The following is a 22,693-nucleotide window of genomic DNA, read 5'->3' on the forward strand; positions in this document are numbered from 1 at the left end:
AGCATGGCTACCACAGCATTCTGCAGAGATACGCCATCCCATCTGGTTTGGGCTTAGTTGGACTATCATTTGTTTTTCAACAGGACAATGACCTAACACACCTCCAGGCTGTGTAAGGGCTATTTTACCAAGAAGGAGAGTGGTGGAGTGCTGTATCAGATGACCTGTCCTCCACAATCCCCCGAACTCAACCCAATTGAGATGGTTTGGGGTGAGTTGGACGGCAGAGTGAAGGAAAAGCAGCCAACAAGTGCTCAGCATATGTGGGAACTCCTTCAAGACCATTGGAAAAGCATTCCGGGTGAAGCTGGTTGATTGAATGCCGATAGTGTGCAAAGCTGTCATCAAGGCAAAGGGTGGCTATTTGAAGAATCTAAAATATAAAATATATTTTGATTTGTTTAACACTTTTTTAGTTACTACATGATTCCATATGTGTTATTTCATAGTTTTGATGTCTTCACTATTATTCTACAATGTAAAAAATAGTAAAAATAAAGAAAAACCCTTGAATGAGTATGTGTGTCCAAACTTTTGACTGGTACTGTTTTATAATTTTGTTATAGTTTTTCTCTCTCTTTTTTTCCCCTCTATAGTTGCCTAAAACGCACACGTTTTGAGAAACAGGGGTAAAATAAAGTATGTTTCTAAAACTCTCATCCCCCTGGAATGAGCACAACCAAAACAATACTCATCTCCAACAGAGAAAAACGTACAGTCAAAGTAAATTGTGAGCCAGGGCAACACACTGGCTAAACCCAAAGCACAAAACGTATTGACTGCCCACCCTTGAGAGACAATCAGCAACCAACTTGTCCTTACCACGGACATGTCTAATTTCAAGAGAAAACTCCTGCAAAGTCTGTAGGAACTTTCCTCTCATTTTTTTCCTCAGTTTAATTTGTTTGATTGGGGCCCCCAAAGTCCCCAAAGTCAATGTCATGCTCTAGTACATTTGTCTGAGTTGACACATCTGAGAATAAACACTGATATTCCAACAGTAGTGCAACAATGTCGCCTTTTTCCTCCAGAGAAGAGTGTGCCAAAAAGACAAAGGTTTTCTAGATTCTCTGAGTTACTCAACCGTCCAATCGGCATAGTGTGTATTGGGCTTTCTTCGTACTCTTGAGGAAGACAATAGTCAACGGTGACAGCAGTGGCCACAGGCAGAACATAACTACCGGTTTCCCCCGACTTCACCGCCCGATCATGGCGGGTGAAGTATGGTTTCAACATGTTGACATGACACACCATACCTGCTCTCCTGTGTGGCGATGATGTAATCCAGATTACCAATTTTTTTCACTATGAGGTAAGGGCCTGAAAAGTGAGCTTGCAACGGTGACCCCAGAACAGGCAACAAAACCAGGACTTGGTCACCCACACTAACGTGTCACCCTGCAACAACCCTCTCTCAGCAAACTCAAAGGACCTCTGACATGATGTCCAAGCACGAGTTCATTAGGACTAAAACAAAGAGATTCCTGAACATTTTTAGTCATTTAGCAGACGCTCTTATCCAGAGCGACTTACAGTTAGTGAGTGCATACATTTTTTCATACTGGTCCCCCGTGGGAATCGAACCCACAACCCTGGCGTTGCAAGCGCCATGCTTTACCAACTGAGCTATACGGGACTACAACCTCCCGAGCTGCAAATAGCACAAGAGGGACCTCTTCATCCCAGTCTTTCGCAAACTCAAAGCAGTAAGCGCTCAACATAGACTTCCGAATGGATGTTGTTGTTGGCTAATCACCACTTGTCCCAAAGCTAGCACCAGTTAGCCTTGAGCTAGCCTCGAGCCAGGCCCATCTCCCAGCTATCCACCTCTCTGTCAACCGGACGGAACCTCCTAGTGTCGACATGGAGCCCCGCCGATCCATCACGACTGGTCTGCCGACGTAATCGTCTGATGAGGTTTCAACAGGCTTCCCGTTGCGACGACCACAAAGATCCATCTGCTAGCACCGGCCCACTAGCACGCGCAATCAACAGCCATGCCTCCTGCTCGCCTGTGCTGTAGCAGCCTACGAACTGCTCCCGGACTTACCTATTGCTGTTCACTGGACCTTATGATCACTCAGCTACACATCTGATGCCAGCTGGACTGTTCCTTTACACGGTACCCCATCCTGTTTAGCCTCAGCCCAAACTTTCGTCGCCATTACCAGTTGTTGTCTTAGCCCTCTCGAATAACACCTGTGATTGCGTTATGCCTCTCTCCCATGTCAATATGCCTAGCCTATTGCTGTTTGGGTTAGTTGTTATTGTACTATTTCACTGTAAAGCCCCCAGTCCTGCTCAACCTGCCTCAGATAGCTTCTTTGTCCCACCCCCCATACACGCGGAGATCGGCTCAATCGGTACCTCCAGTGATGCTATCTCTTTCATCGTTACCCAATTCTTAGGTGTACCTCCACTGTACTCATATCCTTCCATATCCTTGTCTGTACATAATGCCCTGAATCTATTCTACAACGCCCGGAAATCTACCCTGTTTATTCTCTGTACCCAACGCACTAGAAGACCAGTTCTTAAATCCTTTTGCCGTATACTTATTCTATTCCTCCTCTGTTCCTCTGGTGATGTAGAGGTTAACCCAGGCCCTGTAGCCCCCAGTATCACTTCTACTCCCCAGGCGCTATCATTTGTTGACTTCTGTAACCGTAAAAGCCTTGGTTTCTTGCATGTTAACATCAGAAGCCTCCTCCCCAAGTTTGAGTTATTCACTGCGTTAGCACACTCTGCCAACCCTGATGTTCTAGCAGTGTCTGAATCCTGGCTTAGGAAGTCCACCAAAAATTCGAAAATTTTCATCCCGAACTACAACATTTTCCGTCTAGATAGAACTGCCAAAGGGGGCGGAGTTGCAATCTACTGTAGAGATAGCTTGCAGAGCTCTATCATACTATCCAGGTCTGTGCGCAAACAGTTTGAGCTTCTACTTCTAAAAATCCACCTTTCCAGAAATAAGTATTTCACTGTTGCTGCTTGCTACAGACCCCCCTCAGCCCCCAGTTGTGCCCTGGACACCATATGTGAATTGCTTGCCCCCCATCTATCCTCAGAGTTCGTACTGCTTGGTGACCTAAACTGGGATATGCTTAACACCCCGGCCGTCCTACAATCTAAACTAGATGCCCTCAATCTCACACAAATTATCAAGGAACCTACCAGGTACAACCCTAAATCCGTAAACATGGGCACCCTCATAGATATCATCCTGACTAATTTACCCTCTAAATACACCTCCGCTGTCTTCAACCAGGATCTCAGCGATCACTGCCTCATTGCCTGTCCCGTAATGGGTCTGCGGTCAAATGACCACCCCTCATCACTGTCAAACGCTCCCTAAAACACTTCAGCGAGCAGGCCTTTCTAATTGACCTGGCCCGGGTATCCTGCTGCAACATGCCCATGCCCACTCCCCCCCCCCCCCGCTTCTCCTTCACCCAAATTCAGATAGCTGATGTCCTGAAAGAGCTGCAAAATCTGGACCCCTTCAAATCAGCTGGGCTAGACAATCTGGACCCTTTCTTTCTAAAATTAGCCGCCGAAATTGTCGTAACCCCTATTACTAGCCTGTTCAACCTCTCTTTCGTATCGTCTGAGATCCCCAGAGATTGGAAAGCTGCCGTGGTCATCCCCCTCTTCAAAGGGGGTGACACTCTAGATCCAAACTGTTACAGACCTATATCCATCCTACCCTGCCTTTCAAAAGTATTTGAAAGCCAAGTTAACAAACAGATCACCAACCACTTTGAATCCCACCGTACCTTCGCTATGCAATCTGGTTTCCGAGCTGGTCATGGGTGCACCTCAGCCACGCTCAAGGTCCTAAACGATATATTAACCGCGATTGATAAAAGACAGTACTGTGCAGCCGTCTTCATCAACCTAGCCAAGGCTTTTGACTCTGTCAATCACCACATTCTTATTGGCAGACTAAATAACCTTGGTTTCTCAACTCACTGCCTCGCCTGGTTCACCAACTACTTTTCAGATAGAGTTCAATGTGTCAAATCAGAGGACCTGTTGTCTGGACCTCTGGCAGTCTCTATGGGGATGCCACAGGGTTCAATTCTCGGGCCGACTCTATTCTCTGTGTATATCAATGATGTCGCTCTTGCTGCTTGTGACTCTCAGATCCACCTCTACGCAGACGACACCATTTTGTATACATCTGGCCCTTCATTGGACACTGTGTTAACAAACTTCCAAACAAGCTTCAATGCCATACAACACTCCTTCCGTGGCCTCCAACTGCTCTTAAACGCTAGTAAAACTAAATGCATGCTCTTCAATCGAACACTGCTTGCACCCGCCCGCCCGACTAGAATCACTACTCTCGGGGAGTCTGACTTAGAATATGTGGACAACAACAAATACCTAGGTGTCTGGTTAGAACGTAAACTCTCCTTTCAGACTCACATTAAGCATCTCCAATGCAAAGTTAAATCTAGAATCGGCTTCCTGTTTCGCAACAAAGCTTCCTTCACTCATGCTGCTAAACATGCCCTCGTAAAACTGACTATCCTATCGATCCTTGACTTCGGCGATGTCATTTACAAAATAGCTTCCAACACTCTACTCAGCAAATTGGATGTAGTCTATCACAGTGCCATCCGTTTTGTCACCAAAGCCCCATATACTACCCACCATTGTGACCTGTACGCTCTTGTTGGCTGGCCCTCACAACATATTCGTCGCCAAACCCACTGGCTCCAGGTCATCTATAAATCACTTCTAGGCAAATCCCTGCCTTATCTTAGCTCATTGGTCACCATAGCAACACCCACCCGTAGTATGCGCTCCAGCAGGTATATCTCACTGGTCATCCCCAAAGCCAACACCTCCTTTGGCCGCCATTCCTTCCAGTTCTCTGCTGCAAATGACTGGAACGAACTACAAAAATCTCTGAAGCTGGAGACACTTATCTCCCTCATTAACCTTATGCATCAGTTGTCAGAGCAGCTTACCGATCACTGTACCTGTACACAGCCCATCTGTAATTAGCCCACCCAACTACCTCATCCCCATATTGTTATTTACATTGTTTTTTATTTTGCTAATTTGCACCCCAGTATCTCTATTTGCACATCATCTTCTGCACATCTATCATTCCAGTGTTAATACTAAATTGTAATTATTTTGCACTATGGCCTATTTATTGCCTTACCTCCATAACTTACTACATTTGCACACACTGTATATAGATTTTCTATTTTCTATTGTGTTATTGACTGTACGTTTTTGTTTATTCCATATGTAGCTCTGTGTTGTTGTTGTTTTTATCGCACTGCTTTGCTTTATCTTGGCCAGGTCGCAGTTGTAAATGAGAACTTGTTCTCAACTGGCTTAGCTGGTTAAATAAAAGGTGAAATAAAAAATAAAAAATAAAAATAAAAAGTCTGATGAAATCTCTCAAGAGCACCTTGAGACTCTGGTTGGTAGGCACTAGAGGGGCAATGGGTTACACTCAACTGTTGTAGCACTTGCTGGAAGGCCTTTGACTACCTACGGAAGTCCAAACATTGAAAATAATTTCACCATGGCCTTAACAATACTTGGAGCTGTGATTTTCCTCAGTGGAATGGCCTCAGGGAAATGAGTGGCAGCACACATGATGGTTAAGAGAAATTGGTTACCACTCTTGGCTTTGGGCAAAGGACCTACACAGTCCACCAGAACCCTGCTGAAAGGTTCATCAAAAGCAGGAATAGGCTGCAAAGGTGCAACTGGTACAGCTTGGTTCGGTTTACCCGTCCACTGGCTAACGCGACAGGATTTACAGTAAAACACACCATCCTGTTTCAGACCAGGCCATGAGAAGTTTCGCAAGATACGGTCGTACGTCTTGTTGACCCCAAGATGGCCTGCCATACTACCATTGTGAGCCAACCTCAGTATCTGTCGTCAAAGTGTAACTGGAACGACAATTTGAGATACACTGGGCCAATTGTTTTGTTTTCCTCATCAGAACACCATCTCTGTCAAAGTAACCCACACGAATTTCATCATACTACTCTGGACGCATCTCAGCATAAAGAGGGGAGAGGGAAACATCTTTACTCTGTACAGCAATCAGCTGCTTCCTAGACATCGAAGTGTCAACTGTAGGAACCCTCTCTTCCTTCAGTGCTCCTACAAACTCGCTCACCTTTGGGGTTTTCAAATGAGAGGTCAACTCAGGAACTCAACATGGCTTTGTGATTCTTTCTTTCGTAATTTACGGAACTGTTGTCTGTATGCCTCTGGGACCAACTCGTAAGCCCGAAGATAGCAGCTTTAACAGTGTCATAATCTGAACTCTGGTCAAGAGGTAAAGCGGCATACACTTTCTGAGCTTTTCCCACAAGAACACTTTGGAGGAGCAGTGACCAAATATCTCGTGGCCATTTTAAGGATGTGGCAATCCGCTCAAACAGAGTAAAATATACATCCACCTCCTTTTTGTTGAAAGGCGGTACAAGTCGGCTGTTCTGACCAAGATCAAACTCTGACTGGATTCGAAGTACTTCCAGATCTATCTCCCTTTGTCGCGCTTCCAGCGCCATCTCTTTCAATCGAATGGCATGCGCATGTTCTTCTTGTTCTTGTTCTAGTCTGGCTGCCCGTTCTTGTTCTTGTTCTTTGGCTGCACGCTCATCTTGTCTTTCCTTGTGCTCTAATTTCTGTTGCTCCCATTTTGCCTTTAGTGCAACCTCTCACAGTTGCACATCTATGGGGTGTACTCTACCACCCATAGGACCCTCTTCATCATCCTCCCTCTCTGGAAGGATTTCCTCTTCCACCAAAGCAGTACCGATCAAATCTTTGACTACTGCTTTTGCGTCTCCAGATGCCACCTTGATGTCATAATGCTTTGCAATTACGAGCAGATTCACCTTTGTACATTTATCTAGCATCTCCCATATAGGGTTTTCAAAAAAATGCTTCCAACTTAATGTCCATGGCTTTATTTTTACTTTATTAGCCTGTGTGTTTATGCAACTTTCAAAATGATTCCACCAATCTTATAACCCCTCAGGGTGGATGTCAGTGACATAAACTCTACCACAAAAGTATATTTTGAACACTCAAATATCTGGGCACAGCAGAGCTTCCGATTAGGTGATTAGAGCAACTACCATACTCATGGGAAACACGATCCCAGATGAGCCACCATTTTGTTCCCCAGCTAGAAAACCAAGAATGTTGCTCAAACAGAAGGGGGAATTAACAGAGTCACTGACCAACCAAAACAAAACAGGTGGGGTTTTAGAAGGGGTTCTGAAAGACACTCATGGGGGTGTCCACTGAAAGTTGACTAGCAACAACAACTGGAACCTAAAAGACACCCACCATGAGCACCCACTAAATATGCCCAAGAAGATGCAAACAAAAGAAGAACCCACACCAAACTTAAATACAGGAGCAAACCAAAAAGGTGAGTGAAAGGAAAACAGGGAAGATCAGACAAAGGATTGTTTGTCTAGAAATCAAATTAGGGAGCGCCAACTAAAGGCGTTAACCCTCTACATCTATCATGACCACTGAAGCACTGGGCTAGCAACTCTTAAATAGCACCTGCACCAGCACAGGTGAAACACCCACTAACGAGATGGCAACCAGCACAGGTGTATACTGACTAACGAGGTGACACCAATCGGTTGTTAAAGTCTAACCTGAAAAAAATAAATGGAAAAACCAATGCCTGTAACAGAAAACTCCACATGTGAAAACCTAACTTTCACATGTGAAAAACAATCACATGTAAAATTCGCAGTTTCATGTGAAATACTTTCACGTGATTTGTTTTTCACATGTGAACTTGTAATTTCACATGTGAAAGTGATATCAAATTTGCAGTTTCACATGTAAGAAAACTCCAAATTTACGGCAATGTTTGTAAACAAAGTAAATGTATACAAACGCTGTATAGCCTGAAAACATTGTTACAAATATAATTTTGATACCATGGATGGTCAGTCCTTGCATCCATAACATAGTATATGGATTTGAGATTGGTTGCATTTCTCCAGCCCTGTGGCTGGGAAAACACTTTGTTAACGTTTCAATTACGGCAATGTTTCCTAAACTCAGGACCCCAAGGGGTGCTCCTTTCATTTTTTTGTCCTAGCACTACACAGCTGATTCAAATAATTAAAGCTATATGAATAGTTGATTATTTCAATCAGGTGTGTAGTGCTAGGGCAAAAACCAAAACGTGCACCGAGTTTGGGAAACACTGAATTAATGATTTATGCTTTAAACACCTTTAATAGAGTAATAGTGTTATTATATGGTGCCATCCTCTAGTGAGTGAGTTACTTTTGTGCCATTAATATCAAGCAACACTTCTGAAGTTGAGAACAAAATTCTTAGTATTGTCAACAAAAATAATGATATTTAAAGCAAAACATAAACCCAAAAGTATTGATATAAAAATAACATTTCAAATGCGAGAGCAAATTGCAAATAGATGCAATGAAATGGAACGCCTCCCTCTTTCCTGCAATTGTGTTTGTGTTGGCCTTTGCTTTCGCTGCCTTTTTTACAGTTGCACGTTTTGGAACATTCATTCCAGAAACATAGCTCCCTATATCCCACTGCTGGTTTGCCTCTGAAGCTAAGCAGGGTCTGTCCTGGTTAGTCCCTGGATGGGACACCAGATATAGCTGGAAGCTGTGAAAAATAAACGTGTGAAAAAGATATGTCACATGTGGGGATTCTTTTTTTCACATGACGAAAAAACACGTGATTTTTTCATGTTGTTTTTTGTAAGGTTACAAATGAGACTACCTACACCAGTGGTTCTCAAAACTCTCCTCGGGGACCCCCAGCCATTCCATGTATTTGATCTATTCCAGAGCTAGCACACCTGATTCAACTTGCCAACTAATCATCAAGCCCTGGACTACGTGAATCAGGTGAACTTGTTCAGGGCTAAAACAAAATTGTGAAACGTCTAAGGGGGTCCCCAAGGAGAGGTTAGAGAACCACTGACCTAAACCATCTAAACCGGAACAACCATCTCAGTAAAAGGTGCAATAAGTCCAACTGCTAACATATTGGATTTGTTTAGAAAACTGTATGTTATTTATCTTTGTGTAGCATAAGATCAATCAATCAATGTGCATGCAAAAACACACATATTGAAGCAAACAATTCAAAGAAATCTACCTGCAAAAAGCATACAGGGAAATATGATAATGATGGGTGTGGTTTCTGAGAGTGTGTGATTATTGTTCCTTTATATTCAGAATATTGGGTACAAAAATGTACCATTATACTAGATTATCTGCACATGTACCCTAAAAGGTACCAAACAATACCATTTCAGATCATATGTGTATCTTTGAAGGTACATTATGTGTATTTTTATATTTTTGTACCACTGGGAACAATACTGGGAACAATGCAATATACACTGACCATACCCCTTTTTCTAAGAGTGTAGAGTCATTCATTTTATGGAAACTATGAATGGGGTGTTTTTCTGCTTTAATGTTGCTGTTGATTGATTTGTTGGTTCTCAGTCAACAAAGGATGTTGCAATATCTCATGGGAAGCTCTGTCTGCATCTTCCTCAGCTGATGCATGATCAGTTGAACTTTGAAGGCTTAAAAAAGACAATAATTAAATACAGACTGTAAAAGATACCGTATCTAAAAAGAGACTAGTCAGACTATTGATTGGCAGTTCAAAAGCAAAGATGAACTGAATATTTTTATGTGCCATTGCTAATTTAAGCTTTTTTTTTTTTATCTCAAATGCAGTTTTGTTGCCACTAAGCAGCGCAAGAAACCACATGCAAAAATTTCTTCGACAACCTTGGGAGAAATTGCATGTACACTGAACAAAAATATAAACGCAACATGCAACAATTTCTAAGATTTAATTGAGTTATAGTTTGTATAAGCAAACCAGTCAATTGAAATAAATAAATTAGGCCCTAATCGATGGATATCACATGACTGGGAATACAGATATGCATCTGTTGGTCACAGATACTTTAAAAAAAGGTAGGGGCGTGGATCAGAAAACCAGTCAGTATTTGGTGTGAATACCATTTGCTTCATGCAGCGCGACACATCTCCTTCACATAGAGTTGATCAGGCTGTTGATTGTGGCCTCTGGAATGTTGTCCCATTCCTCTTCAATGGCTGTGCGAAGTTGCTGGATATCGGTGGCAACTGGAACACGCTGTCTTACAGGTTGATCCAGAGCATCCCAAACATGCTCAATGGGTGACATGTCTGGTGAGTATGTAGGCCATGGAAGAACTGGAACATTTTCAGCTTCCAGGAATTGTGTACAGATCCTTGCGACATGGGGCCATGCATTATCATGTTTAAACATGAGGTGATGGCGGCGGATGAATGGCACGACAATGGGCCTCAGGAGCTCGTAACGGTATCTCTGTGAATTCAAATTGCCATCGATAAAATGCAATTGTGTTCGTTGTCCGTAGCTTATGCCAGTCCATGCCATAACCCCACCGCCACCATGGGGCAGTCTGTTCACAACGTTGACATCAGCAAACCGCTCGCCCACACGACGCCATACACGCCATCTGCCCAGTACAGTTGAAATCGGGATTCATTCATGAAGAGCACACTATTCCAGCGTGCCAGTGGCCATCGAAGGTGAGCATTTGCCCACTGAAGTCGGTTACGACGCCGAACTGCAGTCAGGTGTAAGAACCTGGTGAGGACGACGAGCACGCAGATGAGCTTCCCTGAGACGGTTTCTGACAGTTTGTGCAGAAATTCTTCGGTTGTGCAAACCCACGGTTTCATCAGCTGTCCGGGTGGCTGGTCTTAGACATCCCGCAGGTGAAGCTGGATGTGGAGGTCCTGGGCTGGTGTGGTTACATGTGGTCTGCGGTTGTGAGGCCGGTTGGACGTGCTGCCAAATTCTCTAAAATGACATTGGACATGGCTTATGGTAGAGAAATGAACATTCAATTTTCTGGCAACTGCTCTGGTGGACATTCCTGCAGTCAGCATGCCAATTGCATACGCCCTCAAAACTTGAGACATCTGTGGCATTGTGTTGTGTGACAAAACTGCACATTTTAGAGTGGCCTTCAGCTTCTTGATATGCCACACCTGTCAGGTGGATTATCTTGTCAAAGGGGACAATGCTTACTACCAGGGATGTAAACAAATTTCAGCACCACAGTTCAGAGAAATAAGCTTTTTGTGCATATGGAAAATTGATGGGATCTTTTATTTCAGCTCATGAAACATGGGACCAACACTTTACATGTTACGTTCATATTTTTATTCAGTATATTTTAGAGATAGCAGTACCCATATCTAGTCAGTGATATGTATTTGCTTTTGTTACTGTGTCCCTTGTTTGTGGTCCAGGTTGTGGGGAGTGAGGAGCGGAGGCGAACTCTGACCCCATTGGCCCTGAGGGAGCGCTACAACACGCTGAACGAGCCCGGTCTGGGTAAGTCTTGCCATGCCTGTCCAGAAGCCCTCTCCCTAATATACAGAAGGAGACAGGGCCTGAATGTTTCACCCCTACTCCCCTGCTTCCCAGTCTATTACGCATGAGCCTTGGATGCAACGCACTGCTCTACTGAGCCCCAGAATACACAGCAGTGCGATGATGGCGCCATATTGATTATGTGCCAAAGATGAGCTAATACCTACACATCCAAACAGCTCTATGGAAAACTAAAGCCATTCCAGAGTCCTGGTAACATTAGTACTGAATGACCTGTTATGGTTTGCATGGCGCTGGTGCTGGTCGCTCCACTGCGAGTCCTGTTAGCATGGCGGATATTTAGCATTTAGCTCAGCGCTGGGAATGGGCGGGTCCTTGCAGTGGAGCCAGACAGAGGAGCCCTCTGATTGGCCCATGGTAGACGAGCCGAGATAGGAAGGAGTGCTCGTTGGTTACATGGTGAAGATGAGAGCAGGGCCTTTTCTGTCTATCTGAGCACAGCGCTGCTACCTTGCACCTCAGTTCCCTATGGTTATGTTGCGCTAACAGAAGGGAATGGTGTCTGAATGAATTTCTTCTCTACCTACCTCTAACCTACCCTGCCTATAGTCTGCTAACACATAAAGATTGTATGGGCAAAAACACTATACTCTGCGGGTAATACTTATTCCCTTCAACAGACCAGTGCTTTCTGTCAAGGTAAGTTTGCTGTTATCTCTTTTAATAGCAACTGATTTTAGTGGGTTTGATATGTTGGGTAATCTCCTGTATTGAGTAACTTGAAAATATCTGTAAAAATGATATCTTATTTTTTGCCATACTGTTTGCACCCCTTACACAGTGTTAAGTCGTGTAGTTGTGATTGAGTCCTACATTTAAAGTAGATGTTCTGAAGTTATCTTTTTTTCCTCAGCTACAGTGAACGCCATGGAGAGGACCGAGCTCAAGATCTCCCTCATATCTGAACAGCTGGGATTGAGCTGGGCAGGTCAGTGCTCCTATACATGGGTGATACTCCCGTGTGGCTCAGTTGGTAGAGCATGGCGCTTGCAACGCCAGGGTTGTGAGTTTGATTCCCACGGGGGACCATTACGAAAATGTATGCACTCACTACTGTAAGTCACTCTGGAAAAGAGCGTATACTGAAATGTAATACTGTATGTATAGTCTACTATATGTGATAAGATAAACTTAGATACGTATATGATATACTGAATTAATTTTTCTCTCTCTCAGAGTTGGCACGGGAGCTGCATTTTGGTGTGGATGACATTAACAGAATCAGGGTGGAGAATCCTAACTCCCTCCTGGACCAGAGTTCAGCCCTGCTCAACCTGTGGGCTGGCCGGGAGGGCAAGAGGGCCAAGAGTGAGTCTGTCTGTCTGTCTGTGTCTCTCTTTCTGTCTGTCTCTCGCTCGCTCGCTCTCTCTCTCTGTCTGTCTGTCTGTGTTACTACAGTCCCCCACCTCTTCCTTCCTTAACTTATTTTCCGACCCCTCTCTCTCCTTTCCTTCCTTCTTTCCCTCTGTCAGTGGAGAGTCTATATGGGGCTTTGAAGAATATTGACCGTTCAGACATTGTGAGTTCTGTGGAGGGCCAGCCACAGACCGGGGCCGGGGCCTCAGAGGAGGGGGCCTGCAGACTGGCTGACCGTGACTCCACCCTGCTCTCCCCCAGTGTTATCAATGGTAAGAGACACATACAGAGAGGTGTGTGCGCGCGCACACACACACACATACACACATGGGCGCAACTTTGGTTTTAGAAGTGGGGGGACATATCTTTTTTTATTTTTTTATCCAGTCGGATAAACACTCCAAACAGCCTACCCGACCGCTCAGAGGCATCCGCATGGTCCTAAAGCACACCGTTGCCTCATTTTGTATCACATTCCAATGATAAAACTGGGGGGGACAAAAATGCAATTTCAGAATGTGTGTGGGGGGGGGGGGGGGGGGGGGGCATGTCCCCCCGTCCCCAGTGAAAGTTGCGCCCCTGCATACACACCATTCTCCATGACTCCGACTCCAGTGTCAGCAATAGTAAGAGCAACAATCCTCATATTCTGATCTAACTTACTGTCATTAAGGGTAAGAATGCACCCCACATTCCACCAACCAATGTAATCAATAGTATGCATATACCACACTTGCCTCTAGTAATGTCAGTGGTTAAAACAAGATCAATGAGAAGACCATTACTCTTCTAAGGTGTATGGGTAACACAGATTGAACCATATCTCTGTTGCTCTACAAGAGATCATGGACACAGGTTGTCCACCTGTAGTCTACAAGCCACAAGTTATTAGGCATCCATTTTTCAGAAGGGGTAAGTGGATATTGGGCTGCATGGTTGATCGCTGCTGATGATTCTCAAGGGATTTTGATTAACGGCTGAGGAATGATGCGATTTCCATCATAACCCAGTGATACAGTGGGGAAAAAAGTATTTAGTCAGCCACCAATTGTGCAAGTTCTCCCACTTAAAAAGATGAGAGAGGCCTGTAATTTTCATCATAGGTACATGTCAACTATGACAGACAAAATGAGGAAAAAAAATCCAGAAAATCACATTGTAGGATTTTTTATGAATTTATTTGCAAATTATGGTGGAAAATAAGTATTTGGTCAATAACAAAAGTTTCTCAATACTTTGTTATATACCCTTCGTTGGCAATGACACATGTCAAACATTTTCTGTAAGTCTTCACAAGGTTTTCACACACTGTTGCTGGTATTTTGGCCCATTCCTCCATGCAGATCTCCTCTAGAGCAGTGATGTTTTGGGGCTGTCGCTGGGCAACACAGACTTTCAACTCCCTCCAAAGATTTCCTATGGGGTTGAGATCTGGAGACTGGCTAGGCCACTCCAGGACCTTGAAATGCTTCTTACGAAGCCACTCCTTCGTTGCCCGGGCGGTGTGTTTGGGATCATTGTCATGCTGAAAGACCCAGCCACGTTTCATCTTCAATGCCCTTGCTGATGGAAGGAGGTTTTCTCTCAAAATCTCACGATACATGGCCCCATTCATTCTTTCCTTTACACGGATCAGTCGTCCTGGTCCCATTGCAGAAAAACAGCCCCAAAGCATGATGTTTCCACCCCCATGCTTCACAGTAGGTATGGTGTTCTTTGGATGCAACTCAGCATTCTTTGTCCTCCAAACACGACGAGTTGAGTTTTTACCGAAAAGTTCTATTTTGGTTTCATCTGACCATATGACATTCTCCCAATCCTCTTCTGGATCATCCAAATGCACTCTAGCAAACTCCAGACGGGCCTGGACATGTACTGGCTTAAGCAGGGGGACACGTCTGGCACTGCAGGATTTGAGTCCCTGGCGGCGTAGTGTGTTACTGATGGTAGGCTTTGTTACTTTGGTCCCAGCTCTCTGCAGGTCATTCACTAGGTCCCCCCGTGTGGTTCTGGGATTTTTGCTCACCGTTCTTGTGATCATTTTGACCCCACGGGGTGAGATCTTGCGTGGAGCCCCAGATCGAGGGAGATTATCAGTGGTCTTGTATGTCTTCCATTTCCTAATAATTGCTCCCACAGTTGATTTCTTCAAACCAAGCTGCTTACCTATTGCAGATTCAGTCTTCCCAGCCTGGTGCAGGTCTACAATTTTGTTTCTGGTGTCCTTTGACAGCTCTTTGGTCTTGGCCATAGTGGAGTTTGGAGTGTGACTGTTTGAGGTTGTGGACAGGTGTCTTTTATACTGATAACAAGTTCAAACAGGTGCCATTAATACAGGTAACGAGTGGAGGACAGAGGAGCCTCTTAAAGAAGTTACAGGTCTGTGAGAGCCAGAAATATTGCTTGTTTGTAGGTGACCAAATACTTATTTTCCACCATAATTTGCAAATAAATGCATTAAAAATCCTACAATGTGATTTTCTGGATTTTTTTTTCTCAATTTGTCTGTCATAGTTGACGTGTACCTATGATGAAAATTACAGGCCTCTCTCATCTTTTTAAGTGGGAGAACTTGCACAATTGGTGGCTGACTAAATACTTTTTTCCCCACTGTATGTCAGCATGTAAGCATTTCCTTACTGCATTTTGCTGACAGCCATCGTTTCAGTTTCACTGTTCCACCCTCATTGTTCATGCTTTAGGCCTGAACATAAAGGTCTCACATGACATTATATGGGATATGAAGATAAAACTTGAAGACAAATGTAATTTGAAATGGCACAGTTCTACACATTCAGTTAATTAGGACAGACTAAAACATACATCTTAACTGTGTTTGGGGTTTAAGTCTGGCATATGGATGAGTCAGATATGCATGGATGCGTATATGTGTTTGTGTGTGTGTGTGTGTGTGTGTGTGTGTGTGTGTGTGTGTGTGTGTGTGTGTGTCTGGGATGAACACTCCCTTCCTAAGTGGCACTAGTACACAGTTTGTGTGCTCTGGGCCTCCATACCTTGTTCCTTTGTTACTCCCCTCTGTCTCTCCTAGATCTGTCCCTCTCTCTCTCTTTCTCTCTGTGTCTGTGACATGTCATATCTGCTGCCCAGCCGCCCTCCTCTTCCTCCTCCTCACAGCTCTTCCACTTCGACCTCTGACCTCATATCGACCTCATGTTGACCTCCTGGGCCTCTCCTCTCTCCTGTCATCTTATTTTCCCGCGTTCTCGTGTTCAGTCCAGCGGGACCCTCACCTCCTCTCTCGAAGTAGCGCTGTGTCGATGCATGTGCATGCTGCCTGCCTCTCTCTGTGTCTCGCATCAGGGAAAAGTGTATTTCTCTAGGTTCTGGGAGGGTCAGTGTTGATGTGGGGTGGAGGGGTGTCAAAATAAAGGTTTGCTGTTTTGGAATAAGAACTGTGTATTTGCATGGCATGCTTTCTGTATGACTATTTCTCTATGTGTATTTTACTTTCTCTTGTTTCTCTGTATTGTCAAACTTGTTTTAAATGCTGTATTAACACCTTCAATCTCAGTAGTTTTCTGTTAACTCTATGGTGTTGATTTTATGCTAGGCTGTAACCCATGGTTGACTGCACAGCACATAATGTTCTCAAAATAATGTAGCTGTGACATGACAGCTTTGTCATTAAGACAACGTTGTCATAATGTTACAGATACATTGTTAGAATGTTATGTGCTAGCTGCTGTGTTCTATGGTGTGGTGTGGTGGAGTGTGTGTGCCTGGGTGTGTGTGTGTGTTCACGAGTACAGTGACCTGTGAACTGTGGGTGTGTTTTCATGTGTCTCGTTTGCGTGTGTGTTGTACATAAGTGGATAGTGCTGTGCATTGTGTTGTGTGTGTGTGTGTTTGTGTGTTTGCAGATTTACAATCTATGTGGAGTTGTTGTGCTTCACTATGTGTTGTATCGTAAGTGTCTTTAAATTGGGAGGTACATTAAGGACTAACCCAGATAAACCATCATAATTCAAACTCATTTCTCCATAATCTGCTTCATTCAAAGTGCATCTCTACCCCTCATTATCCTCACCTCTACCGTCTCTATACTGTACCATCTCTATACCATCCCAGAAACACACACACACACAGACTAACACACTTTTACAGTTATACTATTGGCCGTAGGCATAAACACTGAAAGAAATGAAGCCAAACTTCATTCAATATTCCAGTGTCCATGAACACTTCAGTTCCTTCTTCACCTTATTACCACATTACAACATACTCATTATCACCTACAACACAGACTCTCAAGAGAGAGATATACAAAGGAGAGACAGTGAAAGGCTTTTTAAAGGTAGACTTAGCAAACTGATGTTGCCACGAGCAGCACCGCAGGTATTGAGATGAGCGAGATGCAAGACTTTGCTCTCACACAGTCACACACCGTATCTGCGCATGTGCACGGGTTCGCTTCACGCTGCTACAGCGTGGTAGCCATGTGACCAAAACAGCAGAGAAGTTGAGCCTTGTGCGTCAACGCTCTTAGTTGTTATGGAAATTGACCCACTATGCCGTTTACTTTCTTCATCTACGTCATATCGCTGAGTGTACCTTTAAGATAGACAGAACAGAGAAAGTCATGCATGATGATGGGAGACGGACAGACAGACGGACGGACAGACGGATGGGCAGATGGATGGACAGCCAGACAGAGATGAACTTACAAGCAGAAATGCGGGCTCTATTTACAGCTTTGCCTACAATTAGAAACTCACATAAAAGCATATTTACACTGAAATATAGATCAACAAATCAAATCAATTTCACAACATAAACCTATTTTTGAGTTCTGTGAGTGTGTGTTGAATTTGTGTGTCCTGTTTGAGTGTGTAATGTGTGTGTGTGTGTGCGCGCTTGTGTATATGTTTGTGTGCAGGTGAGAGCAAGTGCAAGCAACTTCCAATTTTCTCAGCAGAATCGACATCCTCCTGACCCTCTCACTTGTGATCTGGTTTGGAACGATAATGGAATTTTGTATCCTGATATCTCAATGATAATAGTATCACGATAATCAGTTTTTATCACGATAATAGACATTGAAGGGACACTTTATCAGACAATAAACCCTTTTTGAGGAAGGTGGATGTATTTTAATCTAAATGTTGTTGCCAATAGCCAATTTAGAACAATTGAAAATTATATTGCGATAACAAGGACATAATGAAATTCAGTATCATAGGTATCGTTGAACACGTTTATCGTGGTAAATTGTTAGTATCGATTATCGTGCCAACCCAACTGACCCCAAACACCCCACTCTCTTCCTATCTTGGATGACATTTTCAACCACTATCCCTTTCCCACAGACAATGGACGAGACTCCACTTCTATCCCCCTATTCCCTAATATAACACCTGCTACTCTCAGGGTGAACATCAAGCTGTTTCCCAATACTGTAAAACTGCTTCCTTTCCACACATTCTCTCCATCAGAACCACTGATGGATCATCAATAGATCAGTGGTCTTCAAAATCACTGTTTTTCATGGAAAGTGAGACAAGACTAAACATTTGGAAAGTGATTAGATTTTTTCACTACAACCGATTCCAAGAAGGTGCCAGTGAGTATGTGTGCCTCCTTGGAACTGGAAGTATTGAAAACAAATCTAGTCACTTTCTCTTTCCCAGCATATTGTGACACTGGATAGAGCCCCTCTGTTTCCTGCAGAGAAACAGTCCCACTACACCCACATCCCTGTCTAACCCTCCCCTAACTCCCCCACCACTGCACCTGCGTGGTGTTAGTCTCCCTCTCTCTTTATCTCGCCTCCTTCCCAGGTTACGGGCTTGTGCAGGAGGAGCTGCTCTCCCCAGCCTCCATGCAGTACAGTCTGCCCTCTCCACTGGGAGCTGAGCCCTACTGGCAGGAGGTCTCCAGCATGGAGTGTGCCCCAATCGCCACCACCGAAGAAGACACCCTGATGGAGATGTCGGACGTGCAGGTGTGGCCTTCGGGGGTCAGCCCCTCCCTGGTCACAGTGGAGGACTCGTCCCTGGATGGCAGCAGCCGAGCTGATGACTCGGAGGGGGCCACCCTGTCCCTGCCCTGCAGCCTGGGGCGGCCCAGCAGTGGGGCCAGTGGCTCCATCATGGAGCTGGAGGAGGAGGAAGAGGAGGAAGGGGAAGTAGAGGAGGTGGAGGAGGTGCGGCAGGAGCCGGCGCTGGCGGACAGGGACAGGGTGAGGGCCAGTGGTGCCGTGCCAAAGGTCAACCTGAATGGCCAGCTGGGAGGTCAGAGGTCGGAGGGCAGGAAGGTGGAGGTAGCAGCATCAGTGGCGGGCAGCAGTGTGACTGGAGGAGGAGCGAGGGGAGGAGGAGGACTAAGACAGAGTTCAGAGGAAGGGCTTTCTGTTGTTGCAGGGCAGCAGGTTTACGCCCAGCTGTGTGAGATGTCAGGACTGAGCCGAGCCATGGAGCACAACGGAGACAACAGGTGAGACTCAGTCAGGGGTTCAGACTGGTCTAGCCAGACAGACCTTATTCTCTGTATGTGTGTACTGAATCCATATTCAAAACTCAATCCATTATGGCATTCTCTTTTTGTGTCTTTTGTCTGTCTGTCTTGTTCTCTTTCCTACTCGCACATCTGTCTCTCTGCTCCTCTTTCTTCTTCGTCTCTCTGTCCCCGTCTCCCTCGCCCCCTCTCTCTCAGGGTGGTTGGGGGCGGTGCATTCCAGCCGTACTTACCCGACAAGGACTCCCTGCGCGGCTGGGCGGGGTCGCAGACACCCAGGCTGCCCCGACAGAGTGTGGAGACGCTGATGATGTCACCAAGGTCGTGTGTTACCGAGGAGGCTCTGCTGATGCCGGTGTGTGACATGGGGCACTCGGAGGTGCTGTGCAGGCACCTGTTTGGGACGCAGCCCTTCGACAAGGGGTTGGGCTTCTCACACCAAGAGGCAGGGCTCCAGGTTGTCACACCGACCGACCACCTGCCGCTTCCTGTGCCTGGAGGAGGGACTTCCTGTCCATGCCTGCGATAAATAGGACAATCTTTTAATTTGGTTTCAATCATAAAACTTCCAACCATCAAAACCCAAATTTTGATGTTATGTCACATCATCATATGAAATTGGCTTAATGGGGCAAAGATGTGTTGTGTGGTGTTACGAACCCCGTGGCTTTAAACGTCTAGGGTGGATGGACAAGAGACCCGTAACATAATTCATGCAAATTAGAATCGTGACATGGAAACAGTGAGAACCAAAAATACACCGACAACCATAAGCTACCGTCAAACATAAAATGTTTATTTTGAACACACGGTAAAGGTTTGGGAAAAAGGGCTGAGCAGGACCCAAGAAATGAAACAATAGTGTAAAAAAAAAACTAAACTGATCTTGCCTGCCTCAAGAACCGCTAAGCTACTGCTAATCATACAAAAATTACAGTGGGGTGGTCCGCTCAGGTCTAACTAGTGTTTTTAGACATTTTTCTTCCTACGGGTAATGTATGCCCAAGGGCAACTTGCTTAAATCCCCCTTTTCCCAGAAACACACAACAAAGTTACCAAACAGAGTAACCAGCAAATGAGTGAGTACATAAAACACAGGACACCACAGTATCCATACTCACATACAGAAAATAGTCTCTCTCTACAAACACAACTGACTGGCTTTTAAAACAATGGGAGGTGTAAGTGAAAAACCAGAAACAGGTGGTGCAATACAGAGGAATGTCCACTGATTGGTCCACCTCAGCAATCAGCAGCCAAACGGATGTCGGACAGGTGGGACACCCCAACGACCACCAATCAGGAACATAAAGGACACCTGTGATTAGGGCAGAAGGAGAGGAAAAACACAAAAACACACACAGGATACCTGTATCTGTAACATGTGGTTTGTTAACCTGTGTACTAATGTCATTTGGTAATTTCATGTCTTATATCCTGATGTTTTGACACAGATTGATGTTGATAAAGAGGACTATGCTGTTGAGTTTCTGGCTGAGGAGCAGTTGGTAGACGAACATGGAAACGTTGTCACTAGGAAGGTTAGTTTGTCCTCTTCTGCACAACTATTTCTCCCCAAAATAGATTCACACCCTCACAAATAGACACATGCAAACACACATGCACACACACACGCTCACAAATACACATCGCGTAGATCAGTGTTAACTCCTCAGAGTCTCTTCTTCTTCCCTGCTCCCTCCCTCCTTGCTGGACTGTAGGTGGGGATGGATGTAAGGAAGGGTGCTCAGTCAGTGAAGCGCACCAGTCTGCGGAGAGTAAAACACTGAAACACACATACCCAGTCCTCAAGGTACGGGACACATAAGCACTCATATACATATTCCAGTGCTTTGATAGATGTTTTTAGAAGTATCTGTCAGACCCTGGTCAACCAGAGAGGGTTGAAGTTAAACTGGCTATTGTAAATGACAACCCCTGCACACTACTCCCTTGCAATAATGTTATAAAGTGAAAGATTAAATAATATTTGTTTGCCAGCTCTCATCAGAGCATGGATGCGTACATTACATTTCATCACTTTTGAATGGGAATAAATCTCTGGTTATCTTTAAGTGTCGTTAATTTTTTATTTCATCAACTGAAAAAATGATTTAATATATTGTTTATTCCTCATCTTGTCTGGCTACCTCTGTCCCTTTCTTTAAATGTGATGAGATTGTAGTAGTTAAAAATAATTCCCTTTTTACTGAAATAATTTTTTTCTCTGTACCGTAGAACCGGACATCCACTGCCAAACCATCCTCCACAAACACAAAGCCAGGTGACAGAGGAAAACGGGGAAAAGATTGAGAGGAGAGGAGAGATGAGGAGAGGGAAAGAAGACTGAAAGAAAGACTAAGATCTGCAAACAACAAATACAAACACAAAATCATCTGCAGAACGACCCTGGATCGCCACAACAAGAGGAAACGAGACGGAGATCTACTTGTAGTTTTGTAACATAAAAAAAAAAGAAAAAGATACTTAACTAGAGTAGGGCATGATTTTTTTCTATAAAAACTTCATAAAATCCAACCAGAAAAAAAAATACAAAAAAGTGCTTCCTGTCAACTGTAATTTAATGATTGACTGCTGGTGCATGACCTTTGACCTTTGAACTGTCATTATCTACAAACTGAATTGGTACAAGGTATGGGGTCGTCCCAGGACTGACTGGGTCAGGGGCAAGTTTATGGACCCCCCCCCCCCCCCCCAAAAAAAAAAAAAGGATGGGTTGGTGTTAGCAAGTTGAGTCTGGTAACACTACAGCCAAAAAAGCAACAGTCTTTTTTTCCCTCTACAGATTGTTATGAAACAGTCAATCCAATGCTGAGTTTACCAATGCTTCACTCACTTGGACCCTATTTCCCTGTTATTCTATGTGATATATGCACTATGCTCTGTGGATGTGTGTCTGTGTGTATGTGTGTATGTGTGTGTATTTCTACCGCATGTGTTCTCTCGCTTCTGGCTTAGCACTGAGCCGTGTCCTGGTTGGTCAGTGCTCCTGTGATGTCACGGTGTGCTCAGTGTGGGAATGAGAAAGCCACTGTGCTCCCCTACTCGTGAGCGTCTGTCTGCGTGTGCTGTCTTTCGTTTGTGAACGCGCTTCTCGTGTTTCTTTAGCACTGACCACCCCAGTTCCACTTTGTCTGGCTTTGATAGGGACTAACTTTCTCCCCCTGTTTTAGGAGGGTGTGCTTTATTCAGACAAAGGGAATGTTTTTCCAGATAGGAAAAAAAAAAGTTTGTTGCTTGATAGCGTTGCGTGGCATCCAGTGTATTCTAACGTTTATGCCCAACACATCCCAGATTTACGGTAGCATGGGGTCCCCCTCCCCTCTGCCATGTTGAC

General features: G+C 44.6%; 1 protein-coding gene across 1 annotated transcript in view; it reads left to right on the top strand.

Annotated features, from left to right (window-relative positions):
• Nucleotides 1–19,864, top strand: part of LOC311099428 (ankyrin-1-like) — a gene marked incomplete at both ends in the record, with an annotated part of 99,601 nt that extends 79,737 nt beyond the window's left edge. The window contains 6 exons of the mRNA XM_084140116.1: nt 11,361–11,445; nt 12,359–12,433; nt 12,682–12,813; nt 12,978–13,133; nt 18,660–19,314; nt 19,534–19,864. Of these exons, the coding sequence (XP_083996242.1) occupies nt 11,361–11,445; nt 12,359–12,433; nt 12,682–12,813; nt 12,978–13,133; nt 18,660–19,314; nt 19,534–19,864 (1,434 nt within the window). The remainder of the gene's footprint in view (nt 1–11,360; nt 11,446–12,358; nt 12,434–12,681; nt 12,814–12,977; nt 13,134–18,659; nt 19,315–19,533) is intronic.
• Nucleotides 19,865–22,693: the final 2,829 nt, after the last annotated feature.

Source organism: Coregonus lavaretus (assembly GCF_964263955.1).
Source record: "Coregonus lavaretus genome assembly, chromosome: 24".
NCBI lineage: Eukaryota > Metazoa > Chordata > Actinopteri > Salmoniformes > Salmonidae > Coregonus > Coregonus lavaretus.